At 39.4% G+C, this 14,766-nt stretch overlaps 1 protein-coding gene across 1 annotated transcript in view; it reads left to right on the forward strand.

Moving 5' to 3' along the window:
- shank3a (SH3 and multiple ankyrin repeat domains 3a) overlaps nt 1–14,766 on the forward strand; it is a gene marked incomplete at its 3' end in the record, with an annotated part of 162,246 nt that overhangs the window by 41,615 nt on the left and 105,865 nt on the right. The window contains exon 3 of the mRNA XM_080475300.1: nt 13,016–13,219. Coding sequence (XP_080331426.1) covers nt 13,016–13,219 — 204 coding nt within the window. The remainder of the gene's footprint in view (nt 1–13,015; nt 13,220–14,766) is intronic.

Genomic DNA, 14,766 nt, shown 5'->3' on the forward strand with positions numbered 1-14,766 from the left:
ATGTTTTGTATCTAGTGTTTTTTTTATTTTTTATTTGTATGTGAATCGCCAAAGTGATGTTGACTTGTGCTAAACACTTTTTTTTCAGAGATTACCACATTTGCAGTACAAATAATGTTAAATGCTTGAATTTGAAGAGACTGCTAGTATCCCGTGGCTGGAGTCTACAGTCTGTGATCTCTTTATAAATTCAGATGCCGGGTTATTTGTCGAGGAAAGTCTATGTTCCCCCTCCCGAGTTTCAGTTTTTAAGCTTCTCAGTTCAAATTTTTTCTGAAATACACATTTATCTTGTCCTCAGACTCTCCACAACCCACTGGTCTCCTGTTGACACATCTTTTCATTCCTCATGTGAACTCCCTTGTATTCACCCCTTTTCTTCTGGAATCAAAATCATCATGAAAGCATTCTGAAATTAAGTCGGAAAAAAGCAACAATCATAGCCTCAAAGTTTATAGTGAGTGCATGAAGGACAACTGGTGTTCCTTTAAAGTCAACTCATTATCGCACTAAATTTGATTTTGACTGGCCTTGAGAACCTCATGTGGTGTTTGTGTCTTTTGATTCATTTTTAATAATGGAATTATGCTTTTTTGCTGAAATGTTTGTACAGTCATTTTTAGTTTGGTCAGACGCTGACAAGAAGCGTCTAATCTGTTTACACTTGGAGGCGTAGGTATATTACAATGCTGACAGCATGACTCCCAAACTCCAAGTTCATTAAAATGCAAATAAACACATTTTGTATGATCGGACTATTAAATAAGATGTCAAGTTTCTAAAAACCATGGCAATTGTGTGAAACAGGTGACAAAAGTTTTATTTTAGACTTTGTCAGGTCGCGTTGCAGTCCAATTTAAAATAGGTCTACTTTTTCTTTTTTGGCGTATTTCTTTGCGCTGCTTGATGTGTGCTGTGGGTCATTGTGCTGCTGAAAGGCTCAGGAACGTCGCCTCGCACTCGGTGCTTCAACACACGTCCCTCTCTAAAATGTCTTGGAAGCCCTTAGACTTTATGATTCCTTTGATATGCTCACTGCCTCTGGGTTCAGAAGCAGAGAGACGTGATGGATCCTCTTCCATGTGTAACAGTTTACTGGATCTATTGTTCAACATCGACACTCATTTTTTTTTCACATAACAAACAAACAAACCCTACAATTCCCAGGTCAATAGGATTGCACTGCCCATAAATCAATTACCTAATGAAGTCTGATGTGTTCATGAGTACCTGGCAAGTGACAAAGTTCAGATCTTTTTGTGGGGGGGGGGAAAAAATCCATCAAAATCCATTCTAAGTTCAAAATGTTCCAATTTCTCAGTGGAAAGGTCAAAAAGTAATACATTAGATTTCACTGCCGCGGCAGCATTTGTGCATCATTTCCATTTTCATTTTTAAGTAAACCTTTTATCAGTTAAAATGATTACAGCTTATTTGTATTAGCCTGGCATACATAGTTAGGATTTCTATGTTTGTGTGTTTCACACTATTACGATCATCATTTCATGTGTGGGTGATGATATTGCCATTAATCTTTAGTCGGACTGCCTTATTGAACATTGCCGTGGGAATGCTTTCAGTGTGAAAGTGCTCCAATTTCACTTTCCCAGCAGTAAGGTACTATTGATGCTACATTTTTATTCTCTGTGAAAATCTTTTTCTAATATTAGTCTAATATTATAACAATAGCCCTTTTTTCTTTCAGTAACTTTAGACATTTGGATAAATGTTGTGATTATTCAAGATTGGATCATTTGCAAGTATTTCCATCTATAAGAATAACAATAGTCAAGAATTGGAGGACCATTATTTGTAGCCAACACTGTAAATTTTGCCTGCACATGACTGACAGGTAGAGTTCAAGCTCTTTAAGAGATTAAGATACACACATCGGCAAGCTGCGTAGTTTTTAACAGGGTAACCATGGCAATGCGGTCAACTTTTGACCATTCTTTTGTGGAGTTGCTGCAATTTTTGGCTGTCTTTGTAGATAAGTTAATTGTCTGCACATTTTGGTATTATATTAGGCACCCCAGCTCCTTTATGTTTCCGAGATCTCGATTATAATGCTGCTATAGCTCTGAGCATTACATTACCAACGGACACCTTTGCTTCCTGACAACATGCCACTTCACCACAAATTAAACCCAACTATTCGTATCCAATGGACAGCATGAAACACGCACCATTGTCCATAATTAGGCAAAGCCCAGCCTCAGCATTTCCATGAGAATAGAGTGTGCAGTGTGTGTTCACACCGTGCCTTTCAAGGTGTCTGATTCTTGATAGTAGCAATTAATCTGAGTTAATTGAATCAATGCCATTCTTCCCCTTTTTTTTGTCTCAAGGGTGCAGGATGGTAATAGTGCCGATGTAAACCCTTGGGGGCAATGTTCAGTGTGTGTTATGGCGTTTGGAGATTTACCCGAGAGTCCACTTTGTATGCACCTATTGTTACTTTCCGACAATTAGGCTTGAGATTAACAGAGGGTTGTTCACAGCATTTACGTTGAAACCAAATACCGCACGTCAATGCATGTGAACAGACGTCGCCTGTGAATGCCAAAAGATCTATGACTGTCTAATTCTATAACGGTGGGTGGTGCTGCCCGTGATGGACATAAATGGAGACATGCTGTGTTCTTATTAGTTTGGCCACAGCCAGATGTGCCCTTGTGATGTGTTTACTTGCAGCAGCAATGCTTCATGGTTGACCTGTCATGCAGTGATTGGAAGCGGAGAAAAATAAAAAAAAAAAAAATGGGTGGCATTTGCAAGCACTCCAGTGCCATCACATATTTCATTGAGTGAAGGATGGTTAACATGTTTCTTTGAAGGGGTGAGCAGAAACATGTAAAGCTTGAATTTGAGCTTTCCTAAAAGCTCCAATATGCTTGTGACAGCTGCCATGTCACAGTGATGAGTCAGTCAGACTTATACAACAACGTAAAAAGGAGAGTTGAAGTGGGAATTCATGGGAATTGATGAATTCAAGTCAATATTGATTTTTAATATTTCAAATGGTATTTTCTCTCTTCTCTTTTCTTCTTTCCTCTAATTCATCTCCGTCCAGTATTTTGTGTGTTCTGGATCACACCCCAGATAAACTATTTTCACGACGGCAAATTTTCCAAATGGATAGTGTTTCATTTTGCATGTCTGTAAGACGCAATCTTCAGCGTGTCCTATTAGTAAATCAGCTACCGCTTTGTGTATGTGGGCACAGTATACATTCTGCACCTCTTTCTTTTATGTGGAAACCTTTAGTAGATGAGACCCTCAGACTTTCACTTAAGGGACAATTTGGAGTCACTAGTTAGCCTCAAATGGATGACTATGGACTACGGGAAGAAACTAGGCTTGCACATTTGCATAGTGATTGGCATTCTCTTTCTAACAGCGAGAAGGTCCCTGGATAGATGGATGGATGATACTGGAGAACTTGTGTAAAATCCAGCACAGAGACAACGTGCTGGATCGCCACAGCCCAACTCCGACTCGAACCGAGAATGTTCTTGCTGTGACTAAAGAGCACTACACTGTTCTGAGGTTCTGTCTTAATATACAGTTTTACTCATTTAAACAAGTAGTGTGATGGAGATACGACAAAAGCATTTAAAAAAATCCTTTAACATGGTTGTGATACATTAGGAAGCTCCATTAATGAGGAAGAAACCCATCGAACTATTACTCAAAGGACCAAAAGGATGCCTGGTCCTTTAGATGATGGTTATACTTCCTAATTCTTTCACGTGTGTGCACTGCATTGGCACATGTATCTGAAGCGAAGTGACATGCTAATTCTTCTGTGTTGTGGCACGAATGTAATGTGCAACCTGACGCCACTAATGTCGTGTTTAATATCAGATGGCGTTTGTCTCCTCTTACACTCTGGCACTCCTCTGATGAGGGTGTAAGACGGGCTTTCTTTGGCTTAACGTTTTTCCCCTTTGAAAAGAGTTGTGGCATGCATTGCTTCCTGAACTTTTACATCTTGTAAGATGGTTCGGTAATCTTTTTAAGAGCAGCGGCAGATTGAACATTTGATCATTGACCCATATCAAACTTGCATCGTCAGACTGCATTACTTCTCCAAACTTCTTACATAGTGTGGAAACTGGCAGACTCCAGGCTACAGTCCGAATTTAGAAGTACTATATTTGCTGTTTGTTAATTAGATTTGTTCTTTAAATGATACTTCTTGCTGTTGATTCATTATATAGAGCTGCTGTTAGTGAACTCTGCATATAGAGGTCTTCAAGGTCAAACAGTGTTAGTTTATATCCCAGGGCAGTGTATGCCTGAAGGATGCTCAGGCTGAGACAAAAACATGCATCTGATGTTGTTCTGGACTGCTGCCAAAAAGAACCAGTTGAGAGAATAAGAACAGACAGAGGCGTTTTAATTTGATCTGTCAAATAAACCTAGGATGGACATGGACTGAATGAGCACACACTCACACACACATACCATGCATCGTAGTATCTGAACACTAAACTGTATTAAGCTCACCCACTGCATAATCTGGTTTACAAGGGAGCCAACACATGTTTGCTCTATTTGTGATCTGTATTACCGTATCCCTTCGGAGCTTTGGGTAGGACTCGTAGCTCTCCCCACCTCCAGTAGGAGGCTCAGCCGTGTTAATTAGTGCATATGTCATCTGGGCAGCGACAGCCAGAGGTCTTGGGAGATGAAGACACGGCTGTGTGAGAGTCATTACACTCCATCATCTCAGCACTTCTCCCTTCTTCTTTCACCACTATGCTTCACTCTTTCTTTCTCCTCTCTGTTGATGCATCACTTTGTGCTAAAAGGCAACAACAATGCCCCTGTCTCCTCCTATTGATACTGGATGCCATCTGTGCCTTAAGAGATACAATAGTGATGTCCTCCATGCATCATCCTTGCTTACATCATCACACACACACACGCACACACACACACACACACACACACACACACACACACACACACACACACACACACACACACACACACACACACACACACACACACACACACACACACACACACACACACACACACACACACACACACACACACACACACACTACATCTTAAGTAGTAGGGTGTTTTTTGTCTTTGTCTAGAATTCAGTTGTCGTAATCTCTTAAAGGGTACGTCTTGTGTTTGTGCATACTCGCTTAACCTGTTTATACTTTTTAATTGAGCTTGAATCTACACTGGGTTGTCTTTTATTTTCCCGTGATGGAGATGCCACTCATGTTGGACAACAATTCTAAAATAGTCCTGAGCTTAAATTTTCAGTATAGAGTTCAATTGTTTAATATTATTATCTTTAAATTTTTGTGCTCATCCTTAATCCAGGGTGTTTAATTTTAATGAAGAAAACCTATGATATTTACCAACGTGTTTACTGAGTTATTAAAACCTTTATTGCATCTATAAATTTGACTCTGTGTAATATTTACAGGTGCTAAGTCTTTAGAATAGGTGTGAAGAATGTTCCACTATATATTTTGTAGTTTTATGCCTCAGCACAGACCGCTCTCAACCAGAAATTAGTATAACTAATATTTTGAGAAGATCTGTATTCATCACTCTATGAACACGAGGGGTTAATTCTCAAATCTGCCACAAATTCACTAGGTTTTGGTTTGGTGAGGTCAAATGTAAAGCTGGACGTTATCTATATTTATAATGAATTATAAATGTTTGTCTAAATATATATTACGTACAATACAAAGCTTTGTGAATGTACTGCATGGGATCAGGCATGTATTAATGCCAACACTAACTTCACTGACCTTCTTCTCCCTAATTTATACCCACTTTTCCCAGGTTAGGGTCGTGGGGTTATGTAAACCTATCTGAACACATCATGAGTCCATCAAGGCAGTAACCTCCACTGTCTTGCTGAAAATCACTCTAAAACACACTCACACACATACTTATGTAGTGGGAGGAAGACGTAGTATAAAAACCCTGCAGACACAACGAAAACATGCGAACTCGACACAGAAAGGCCTTTCTGACTTAAACTGAGATCTCTGTGTGGTTGGAGTGCTAACTGCTACCTTAAATTTTTTTTGAACAACACTAAAGATATATATATGCAATTTCCCCAGCCTGAAAGCCAGCAGGTTTGAACCAGGGGTATTTTTGCTTTGAGGTATTAGTGCTAAATCACAATAACACCCTTGATTAAAGTCCCATGGTATGAGTTGCGGTTTTCTTCTTTTTGTAGCTGTCATAGTTAAAAAAAAAGAGGAACGAAAATACCATTATTTGAGATACTTAGATCCATAAGGAGCGGCTAATACCTTTTAAACCCTGTCAGCTTCATATCTCCTAACTCCCAATGATCCATATCTCGCATCAAACTATTTCAAACAGTAATTAATTGAGATTACACAATCTTCTCTGTCTTCCTGTGCTCATTGTTCTGCCGTGTTCAACACGTCTGAACCACAGCTTGTGTCACATTTCTTCACTGAAGCCTATGTTCTCCTGTCCAATCAGCCTTCACTTAACGTGTCTAATTTAACCAGACAAAAGATCAAGGCGCCGCCTCTGAGGAGAGAGTGTGAACTCAGTGGGGAGGCTGAAGATATGAAGGTTACGCGTTGTCGGATCTCAGTCGGAGTGTGAATGAGTTTGCTGTGGAGGTACAATGATAAACACAAAAGGCAACACTGGGTGTAGGAATACAAAAACAACAAGAAAAACCTGGGATTCAGTATTTATGACAACTGCACCTTAAAGTGCTGTGACCAGTCATGTCTCTGTGGTTGTAGTGGGGCATCTTATGAAACTCCTCATACATATACTTGCCGCTGTATCTTCTGTTCTAATTCTGCTATTCTCACATCATGAACTAACCACAGCTCCCTATGGATCTTATTTTTTCCCATTCTCTTCTGCAGTCATTAAAGCAGGAATGTTATATTAAGATTATATGGCTCTGATGATTTCAAGGACATTTTCTTTTAACAGTTACATTTGTATAATGTGAAAGAAATAAGTGTGTTTACACATAGAAAGTAAATAGTCCCTCAAACAAACGTGTCCATATTTATGATCTGCAATGTTAAAACACACTCTTAGATCAAACTACATATCCAACATTGGTTCACATTTCGTGTTAGTTTCTTTCTTTGAGTTACGTTGGATCTGTTGTGACATTGTTATGGTGTGTGAGTGCAGGATAAAGACGAGGGCTTGACTCCTCCTGGAGAATGTAGTCACACATGGCTGAGCACGGAACGCTTGAGTGGATGAAGACTCAGTGACCATTTCACTGAGGATTTACCTTTTTGACACACGCAGGTGTATTTTACTCACACGCACTTAATAGGTTTTGAGGATCTCCACCGCTCAGTTTGTGTTACACAATTTAGTTGCAAGGTGGTTGCACTTGTGATTTTGATTTAATTTGGCAAATTAGTAAAAGGGGTCCAAAACAGATAATCAAACATTAAAACAGATGCTTCCCCGTAAAAACACTTTTAAAAATTGATATGCTTGTAGAGTACTGCTGGAGAGCGGTGTTCTATAATTCAGGTAAATCTTCTGTAAGCTGGTTTCTCGGTTGTTTTCCTTGGGTTGGGGCAGAAGCTGCTTTTGTCACATGGCTGTCCAACTCAGTCGGATGAAAAAGCAGAAACATTATTACCTCAGGCTGGAGCAGCAGATAACTGTGCATCGCCATAACAGCTGCTGCTTGTTTCCTCCTCGTTTATTTCTTTAAGGAATTTTTAATGCCAAAAAATAGTGCTACATATAATACTAATCACAAGATGAGCAAGTTCTTTCTGTCATATGTTATAGTTATTGCAATACGTCTGATTGGACATTTGAAGAATTGTTGATTTCTGAATAGTTTTAGTTGTTTGTTTTACTAGCCCGTATAGTTAATCAAATATATAATTTACTGATGCACACTGAAATTATATATGGTTTTATTATTGTCATTGTTCAAACCACCCCTAATTTGGGGAATATAGAACTCAACATGTGTGTTGTTTTTATGAATCATGCATCTTTTACCACATACATATTAACACCAATTACTTGCTCCATCATCAAGAAAGGTGATTGGAATTGAACAAGATATATGACGGTTTGGAGGGGGAAAACAAACTACATGGATCGCTCGCAATGAACACTTTTTCTTTTAAATTGTTTTAACATCCTCAGGACCACTTTGAGGTCAGCATCTTTCTCATCTTTCAGGAACAACTGGCCATTGGGGATTAAAGCTGCATGACCTGCCTTCCAACAGACTAGAGGCAGCAGACGCAGTAGTATTTCATTTATAATGTATGAAATGCATTTTTAAATACAATATTATGTGACGGAGCAGCAGTTAGCTACGCCTCACCAGTTGTTATATAAACCGTCACATATCAAGATACCGGAGAGGAACGATGGCTTATCTGAAGGACTGTAACAGTAGAAAGCCTACCAGTGGCTCACATCAGCACACCTACTGCTTCCCCTCTTCTGGCAGGCAGCTGTAGGTTTTGTCTCTGTAGCATAATCTTCTTAATGGGTCTTTTAGTGTCTGTTTTATTGCAAGTAATGAGCAGAAAATCCCTGAACTGTCGTTGGTTTCAGTTATTACTGGTTAAACAGAGTTTCTGGTTGCTCATTTGCTCTCCCATCACCTGCGTCTTTTGTAAGTTAATAATATCTGGGCTCCATCGGGCAGCAGTGCTTTAAGACTGACACCTTCTTGCTGCCGTGTTAAATGACATGGTTATCCTTGTCATAATCCCATTTACTGTGGCACCAGCTCAGCATACATGGAGGAGGTAGGTACTGTGGAAACATAGAAGGAATAAATCTTGTTTAAGTCTGGAAGAGTGGCAGTCCATTTTCTCAAAAGAACCATCTCCATCTTATAGTTTCTACCATCTGAAGATTTCCAAAATTTGTATGGATTGTGCTGTCAGATTGTGTCCTTTGATAGACGCACACACGCACACGCACATGCACGCACGCACACGCACACACACACACACACATACACACAGTCCTTCAATGCAGATAATATGAATTGATATTAGAGTTTAATGACATTTTTCACTATCTCACTCTGCTCCATCACCCGGACCCCCAGGCTATGATTGTGTAACTCTATTGGTTTCTCCTTTTTCTTCTCCAGTAATATATTTTCTTTTCCTCTATAAGTAAAAGGAGAGATTAATTCATAGTTTACATTTAGACTTTTTGAGAAAAGCCTGTTTTTCAGACGCACAAGAAAACGGATCGCAAAACAGTGTATATCTGCTGACTTGCCACCTCTTGTAGTAACGAGGATTCACATTTAGGCTTTTCACAAAAGAAGGAGAGCACAAAATGGTATATTACTATGAGACTGTCTTTTCCACCCATTGTAGCATAAACCTTACTGAGCTGTAACTCATAATGTTTTAGTGAATTTCTCTGTCTGATTTATGGTCAAGTTCTAACTTTGATCAGCGATACTCTCTTTTAGCTTTGGTTATTGTTGCAGATCCTTGTGGTATTTGCTCTAAGCACTTCTATGCATATCCTTAATGTCTCGAAACTTTCTGTTATGACCTAATAGCTTAAAATGTCCTGCCATCGCCCTGCACCCTAGTGCATTCGATGTATTCTTTCTGCTTTGTTTTCGTTGTTTGTCTTGAGGAGCCCAGCCTCGCGTTAATGGTTTTTAATTGGGACTCAAATTTATTCAACAGTACTTGGAACATGATTTAAGATTGTGGTGTTTTTGTTGAACAGTGGCTGCCTTGCTTGTGCGCTAGACACTACCATCAACAAAGTATAGTGATACCGCATGATTTTTTGGTTTATTGTATAAACCATAAAAACAGAAACAGAGGAACCTTACATGTGATTCATGAGCTAATGAAATTTGTTTTGCACAGACGGTTGCAGTGTGACCTAAAAAAACTAATTTGCATTCATCTGTTTAAACTTGCCAATTCCCCTCATTGTGCCGCTCTTTGGTTTCAAGAACTGTTCGAGCTCTGTGGGTTGATTTTTCATGAGTATTTATTTCCCAGCTTTTTATTTTATGTGACAAACTATCTCATTCTTGCCTTCAACTGTAATAGAGGATTGGTCACTTGCAGTGACTCAAAAGAAGCAGCTGATGCAACAGTTAGATGACACATTTAAGAGGGATCAGGTCACGTCACTAACGGTTGAAAGATTTTTGTGATCGAGTTTCAAAAATAAATGTTTTTCCAAAATCAGCTTGAAATTAAATCCATTGTTTTATATGAAGTTCAGTTAGGTTATTATACGGTCATAATATGAGTCAGTTGCTCCATCCAAGAAAATGTCTTGGACAACGTCCAGCCATTGATCTTTTATAAAGCATTTGCATTAAGTGACGCTCCTGCTGATGGTCTTCTTGCTTGCTTGTTTGCAAAACTTATTTTGAGAAAATATGTGTCTTTTCTCATGATTATGTCTTTCCTCTAATCTCTCCTCCTACATTTCATCAATAGGTATAAAGTAGTCATGGAAGAAAATATCCAATTTAGTTTGTGAAATCATAATCAAATATTGCAGACAAGAAGAAAGACAGAGCGACGTGGAGTTGTTAGAAATTACAATAATGACATGGTCATTGGTAATGAACGCCGATAAGTTTACTTAAAACAAAAGCAGCCCTGCTTTTATTACTACAGTTTTCCTGTTTATCACAGTGCCATAGTGCTAACCTCTGGACCACTGCGCTGCTATATGTGTATTTTCAGAGTTGTCTGGCCAAGGCTGTATCATTTTCCGACTTCCATTTGTATTTATTTTATCATGTTATTTCCTCCTTTGGACCACCGAGAACAACTTATTCAGAAATGTATTAATGTAAATGTACATCTTGTGCCATCACTTTTATAACTATAATCAAGGTAAGGCACCACGCAACTGATTAAATATAACCTTGCAGAGGTTCATTATTTTTCCTCACTTCAAATGGGTTGATTTCCAGCATTTGCATTCAAAGAAGAAAATTCAAAGCATTCACTGAGAGAGTTGGTAAAAAAAAAAAGATGTTTCACAAGTGAAAAACAAAGACCCAATATCAGCAGGATGTTTTTTTACATATACTGTAGAAGTAACCACTAATGGCCACTGGTCTATTTTTGGAATGAAGGTTTTTTTGGTGCTCCTCCTTCATAAATAATAATAAATCTTTCAATTTCTCTGCATGGGACTTTATGTTAGTATGGCACGGAGGCAGACCTGAAAACGGCACGTGCCTGGATTGACTGGTCAACTGATAACTGGAAAAATAAAAAGAGTCTCAATCATTGTAAACACGACTGAAATCGAACAGATAATGAGTGGGCTTATTTGTTATTGAATGTCAAAAGTGGGCCATGTAAGGATGTCTCGGTGCTTGAATTACTCATCAAGGTTCAACCAAATCGGAAAGCTTTCTACCTGGTTAAAAAGATTCAGACAATACAATGATTATTTCTCTTCATAATTGCTCCAAATCATTATTTCTTACCCATGTGAAGGAAATAAATTGTCTGTCATTTGCTGTGTTTTGTAAATTTTTCAGAGTTTATCATATTAAGGGCAGCTGCATGTTTGCAGTTCTCCATTACTGACTGCTATCTAAGACTGCCATAATGGGAAATAGAGGTTGCTGTCCTGATCCGCAAGTGATCTTATGCATCACCAATCTTAAAATGTTTGTCTCATGGGGAGAGGGTTAAACAAAACCTACCTCCATTTCAAAAGTAATGGGAATGCCTCAGTGGCAGACATATTTCTGATTACTTTGGTCCCTTCACAACAAAGTTATGTTTGCCACAGTCGGACGCCTTATATGAAGCCTGAAGCAGTACAGAAAGGACTCACTTTAGTCATTGTTAGCGAACTCATAAATATTTTAAAACTCCAACTCTGTGGTAATACTCTGCCAATTATGCATACTCCTATGACATTTGACCCACAGATTTTATAATGGTTTGTTATGCCACTTTTCATCAGGTCAAAAGTTAATGCTTCGGATATTTGCATGTGACGATCTTATTGTATTGCCATGAGAAGAAAAAAAAAAAAAAAGTATTTTCTCTACACTTGTGTCTGGGAGTTAAAATTAACGTGCAGAATCGGATTTTTCTGAAGTCAATACAGCAATTGGCAGTGATTGATTGAATGATCATGGATCTGTCTGACTCTCTCTCTCTCTCTCTCTCTCTCTCTCTCTGATCTGTAGCTTCGGCTCCACAATGTGGTAACTGGAGGGAAGTGCTCTGCCCTCATCATAACCCTCCGCTCTCCAGTCTAAGCCAGATAGTTTTAAAGTGGACAGCCCTTTTGTTTACATATTAAATTAAGCATAATCCACTAATAATTAACTGTTGGCTTAAACTATTCGGAGGGACTGCAGGAGTGATATCTCAAAGATGTATTTGCGTGCGCAGTATGCATTGCATATTGTATACGGTCTTTCGTGTGCCATATTTCTCCCACCGGAATCCAGACTGTGACCTGGAGTAGCTCTTGTATATTGTTATACCGGTACTTAATTTTACAAGCATGAATAATGCACACTTATGTAGATACACATTTATGATACTGAAAAAGGGGTGTCAGCAAGGTAAGAACATTCTGTCAACGTTTTTGCTTAGATTACAGTTTAGTTTAGTTTACTGTAATAGCTACCACTGGCTCTTCAGATGACCTTCTGAGAAAACTAATGGCGAATGGTCAAATGCCACTTTACCTATGGGAGTTGCTTGTTGTAAGAAAAAAGCTTTCATCCTGCCTCAGGCGTGACAATGAAGGTTTAATACTCTTTTAATGTCTCTCGGTTGTAGCAGGCTCTTTTATGACTGGTTTGATAATACAAGGGCATTTTATTGGCACTGAAAGTTTGAGATATCAGTGAAATCATATCAGTGAACTGTTACTCCTCAATCTCTTTGTTTTCCTTCATTTAAAATGGAACATATGATCGTCCGAAAAATGACACATGCTTCACCTTCCTCCCTCTTTGCTCTTATCTCTGCAGAAATGTATGAAATTCAATGTGGATGCTCCAATCTGGCGGTCCAAGCAGAGAATCCTGTGCACTCTCAACCAGAGCCTGAAGGATGTGCTCAACTATGGCCTATTCCAGCCGGCTTACAACGGCAAGGCTGGCAAGTTTCTGGATGAGGAGAGACAGCTAAGGGAATATCCCTTCCCATCCATTGCACCTGTACCTTACCTGGAGGTAGGTGTGCATCATGTGTATGTATGAGGCTATAAGAAGTGTGAAACGGGGGGGATATACATAATCTGTGTGTGTGTGTGTGTGTGTGTGTGTGTGTGTGTGTGTGTGTGTGTGTGTGTGTGTGTGTGTGTGTGTGTGTGTGTGTGTGTGTGTGTGTGTGTGTGTGTGTGTGTGTGTGTGTGTGTGTGTGTGTGTGTGTGTGTGTGTGTGTGTGTGTGTGTGCGCGTGCTTTCTCTCCTTCCAAATAACTGTTATTGTCATAACACTGTGTAGTTTTGAACTAGTATCCAAACACAAGAATTATATTTGGTTGTTTTTAGATAAATCGCGTTCATATAGTATATAAGGTGGGCTCACAACAACAGACAATCAGTTGCTAAGTGCAGCCTTTTGTACTTTTAGCCTTTAGTTGGCAAAGGAGAATGCCCCCCCCCCCCCCCAGTATCTCGTGTATTATCACGGTGACCTTCCTGCACAAAACACAAGAGTGCCTGAGGTCATATTTTTTCATAAACACATGGTTCCCGTTCTTGTTGTTCAATTAATTTCTGCTCATTGCCACTGAAGTGTGTCTGTACTGGTCACATGACGCTGTGCAAATGTGTGCACATGCCCTTCACTGCTTTACACTGCAGCTGAGGGTGTGTGCGAATCATTTTAGGCACAATCTATGTTTTGTCTGTCATGATATGTCAGTCAAACCTTGTGGCAATAATGCTGCACTCGGTGACAGTGTGTTGTCTGTCTCCTAGAGGTAATTGTGGTACTTGTCCATCATGGCTCTGTGATCTGAGAGAATCACAGGTATTTAGCGTTATTTCACTTTACAGACAGTGGTGTAAAGGTGTTGGGTGATTTTAGGAAAGTAAAATCTTTGGAGTAGGAAATTTTGGGGTGGATGTCATTGCAAAAGCCTGCACATCGCTTTAGGAGATTGTAGATGGTGAATAAAAACCTGATGGGATCTAATGTCTCTGTTTAAGGATTAAATTCAGTGGAGCAGGAGTTTGAAATGGCGTCTCTTGATATCATAAATGTCAGACACGGGTGGCGTGCCAGTTAGAGCTAGAGTTATGATATGCTAATGGGACAGGTCTGACATACAATATTTAGAAGCCAATAAAATAACAGTTGAAACTATTCCCACAATTGTGTTTTCGTCATAGCTTTCGTTCTTGTCTATGTTCTGTCTGAACCCAGCATTTCATCTGTTTCTCTTCCCTCAAGTTCGCAGTTTGACTTTTAAAAGCTTACAGTGCAGATGTACAGGCGCCGACACTGATCCTGATCAGTTCTTGTATTTGTGTGTATGCTGCCACGCTGTGTTGTCGCGCGCGTGTGTGTGTCTGTGTCTGTGTGTGTGTGTGTGTGTGTATGGTTTAGAAACCTGTTATTCCCTCAGGCCAGTGTGTAGATCTTTGACAGGTCTGGATTAGCAGCTCACAATCCTTGTTACTCGTTAGTGAAGACTCAGATGTGAACATACTGACACACCTAGAGGCATTATTTCAATCTTTGTAAGATCATTCAGTGACACACATCAGTTC

This window comes from Lipophrys pholis (assembly GCF_963383615.2).
Source record: "Lipophrys pholis genome assembly, chromosome: 11".
In the NCBI taxonomy this organism is placed as follows: Eukaryota; Metazoa; Chordata; class Actinopteri; order Blenniiformes; family Blenniidae; genus Lipophrys; species Lipophrys pholis.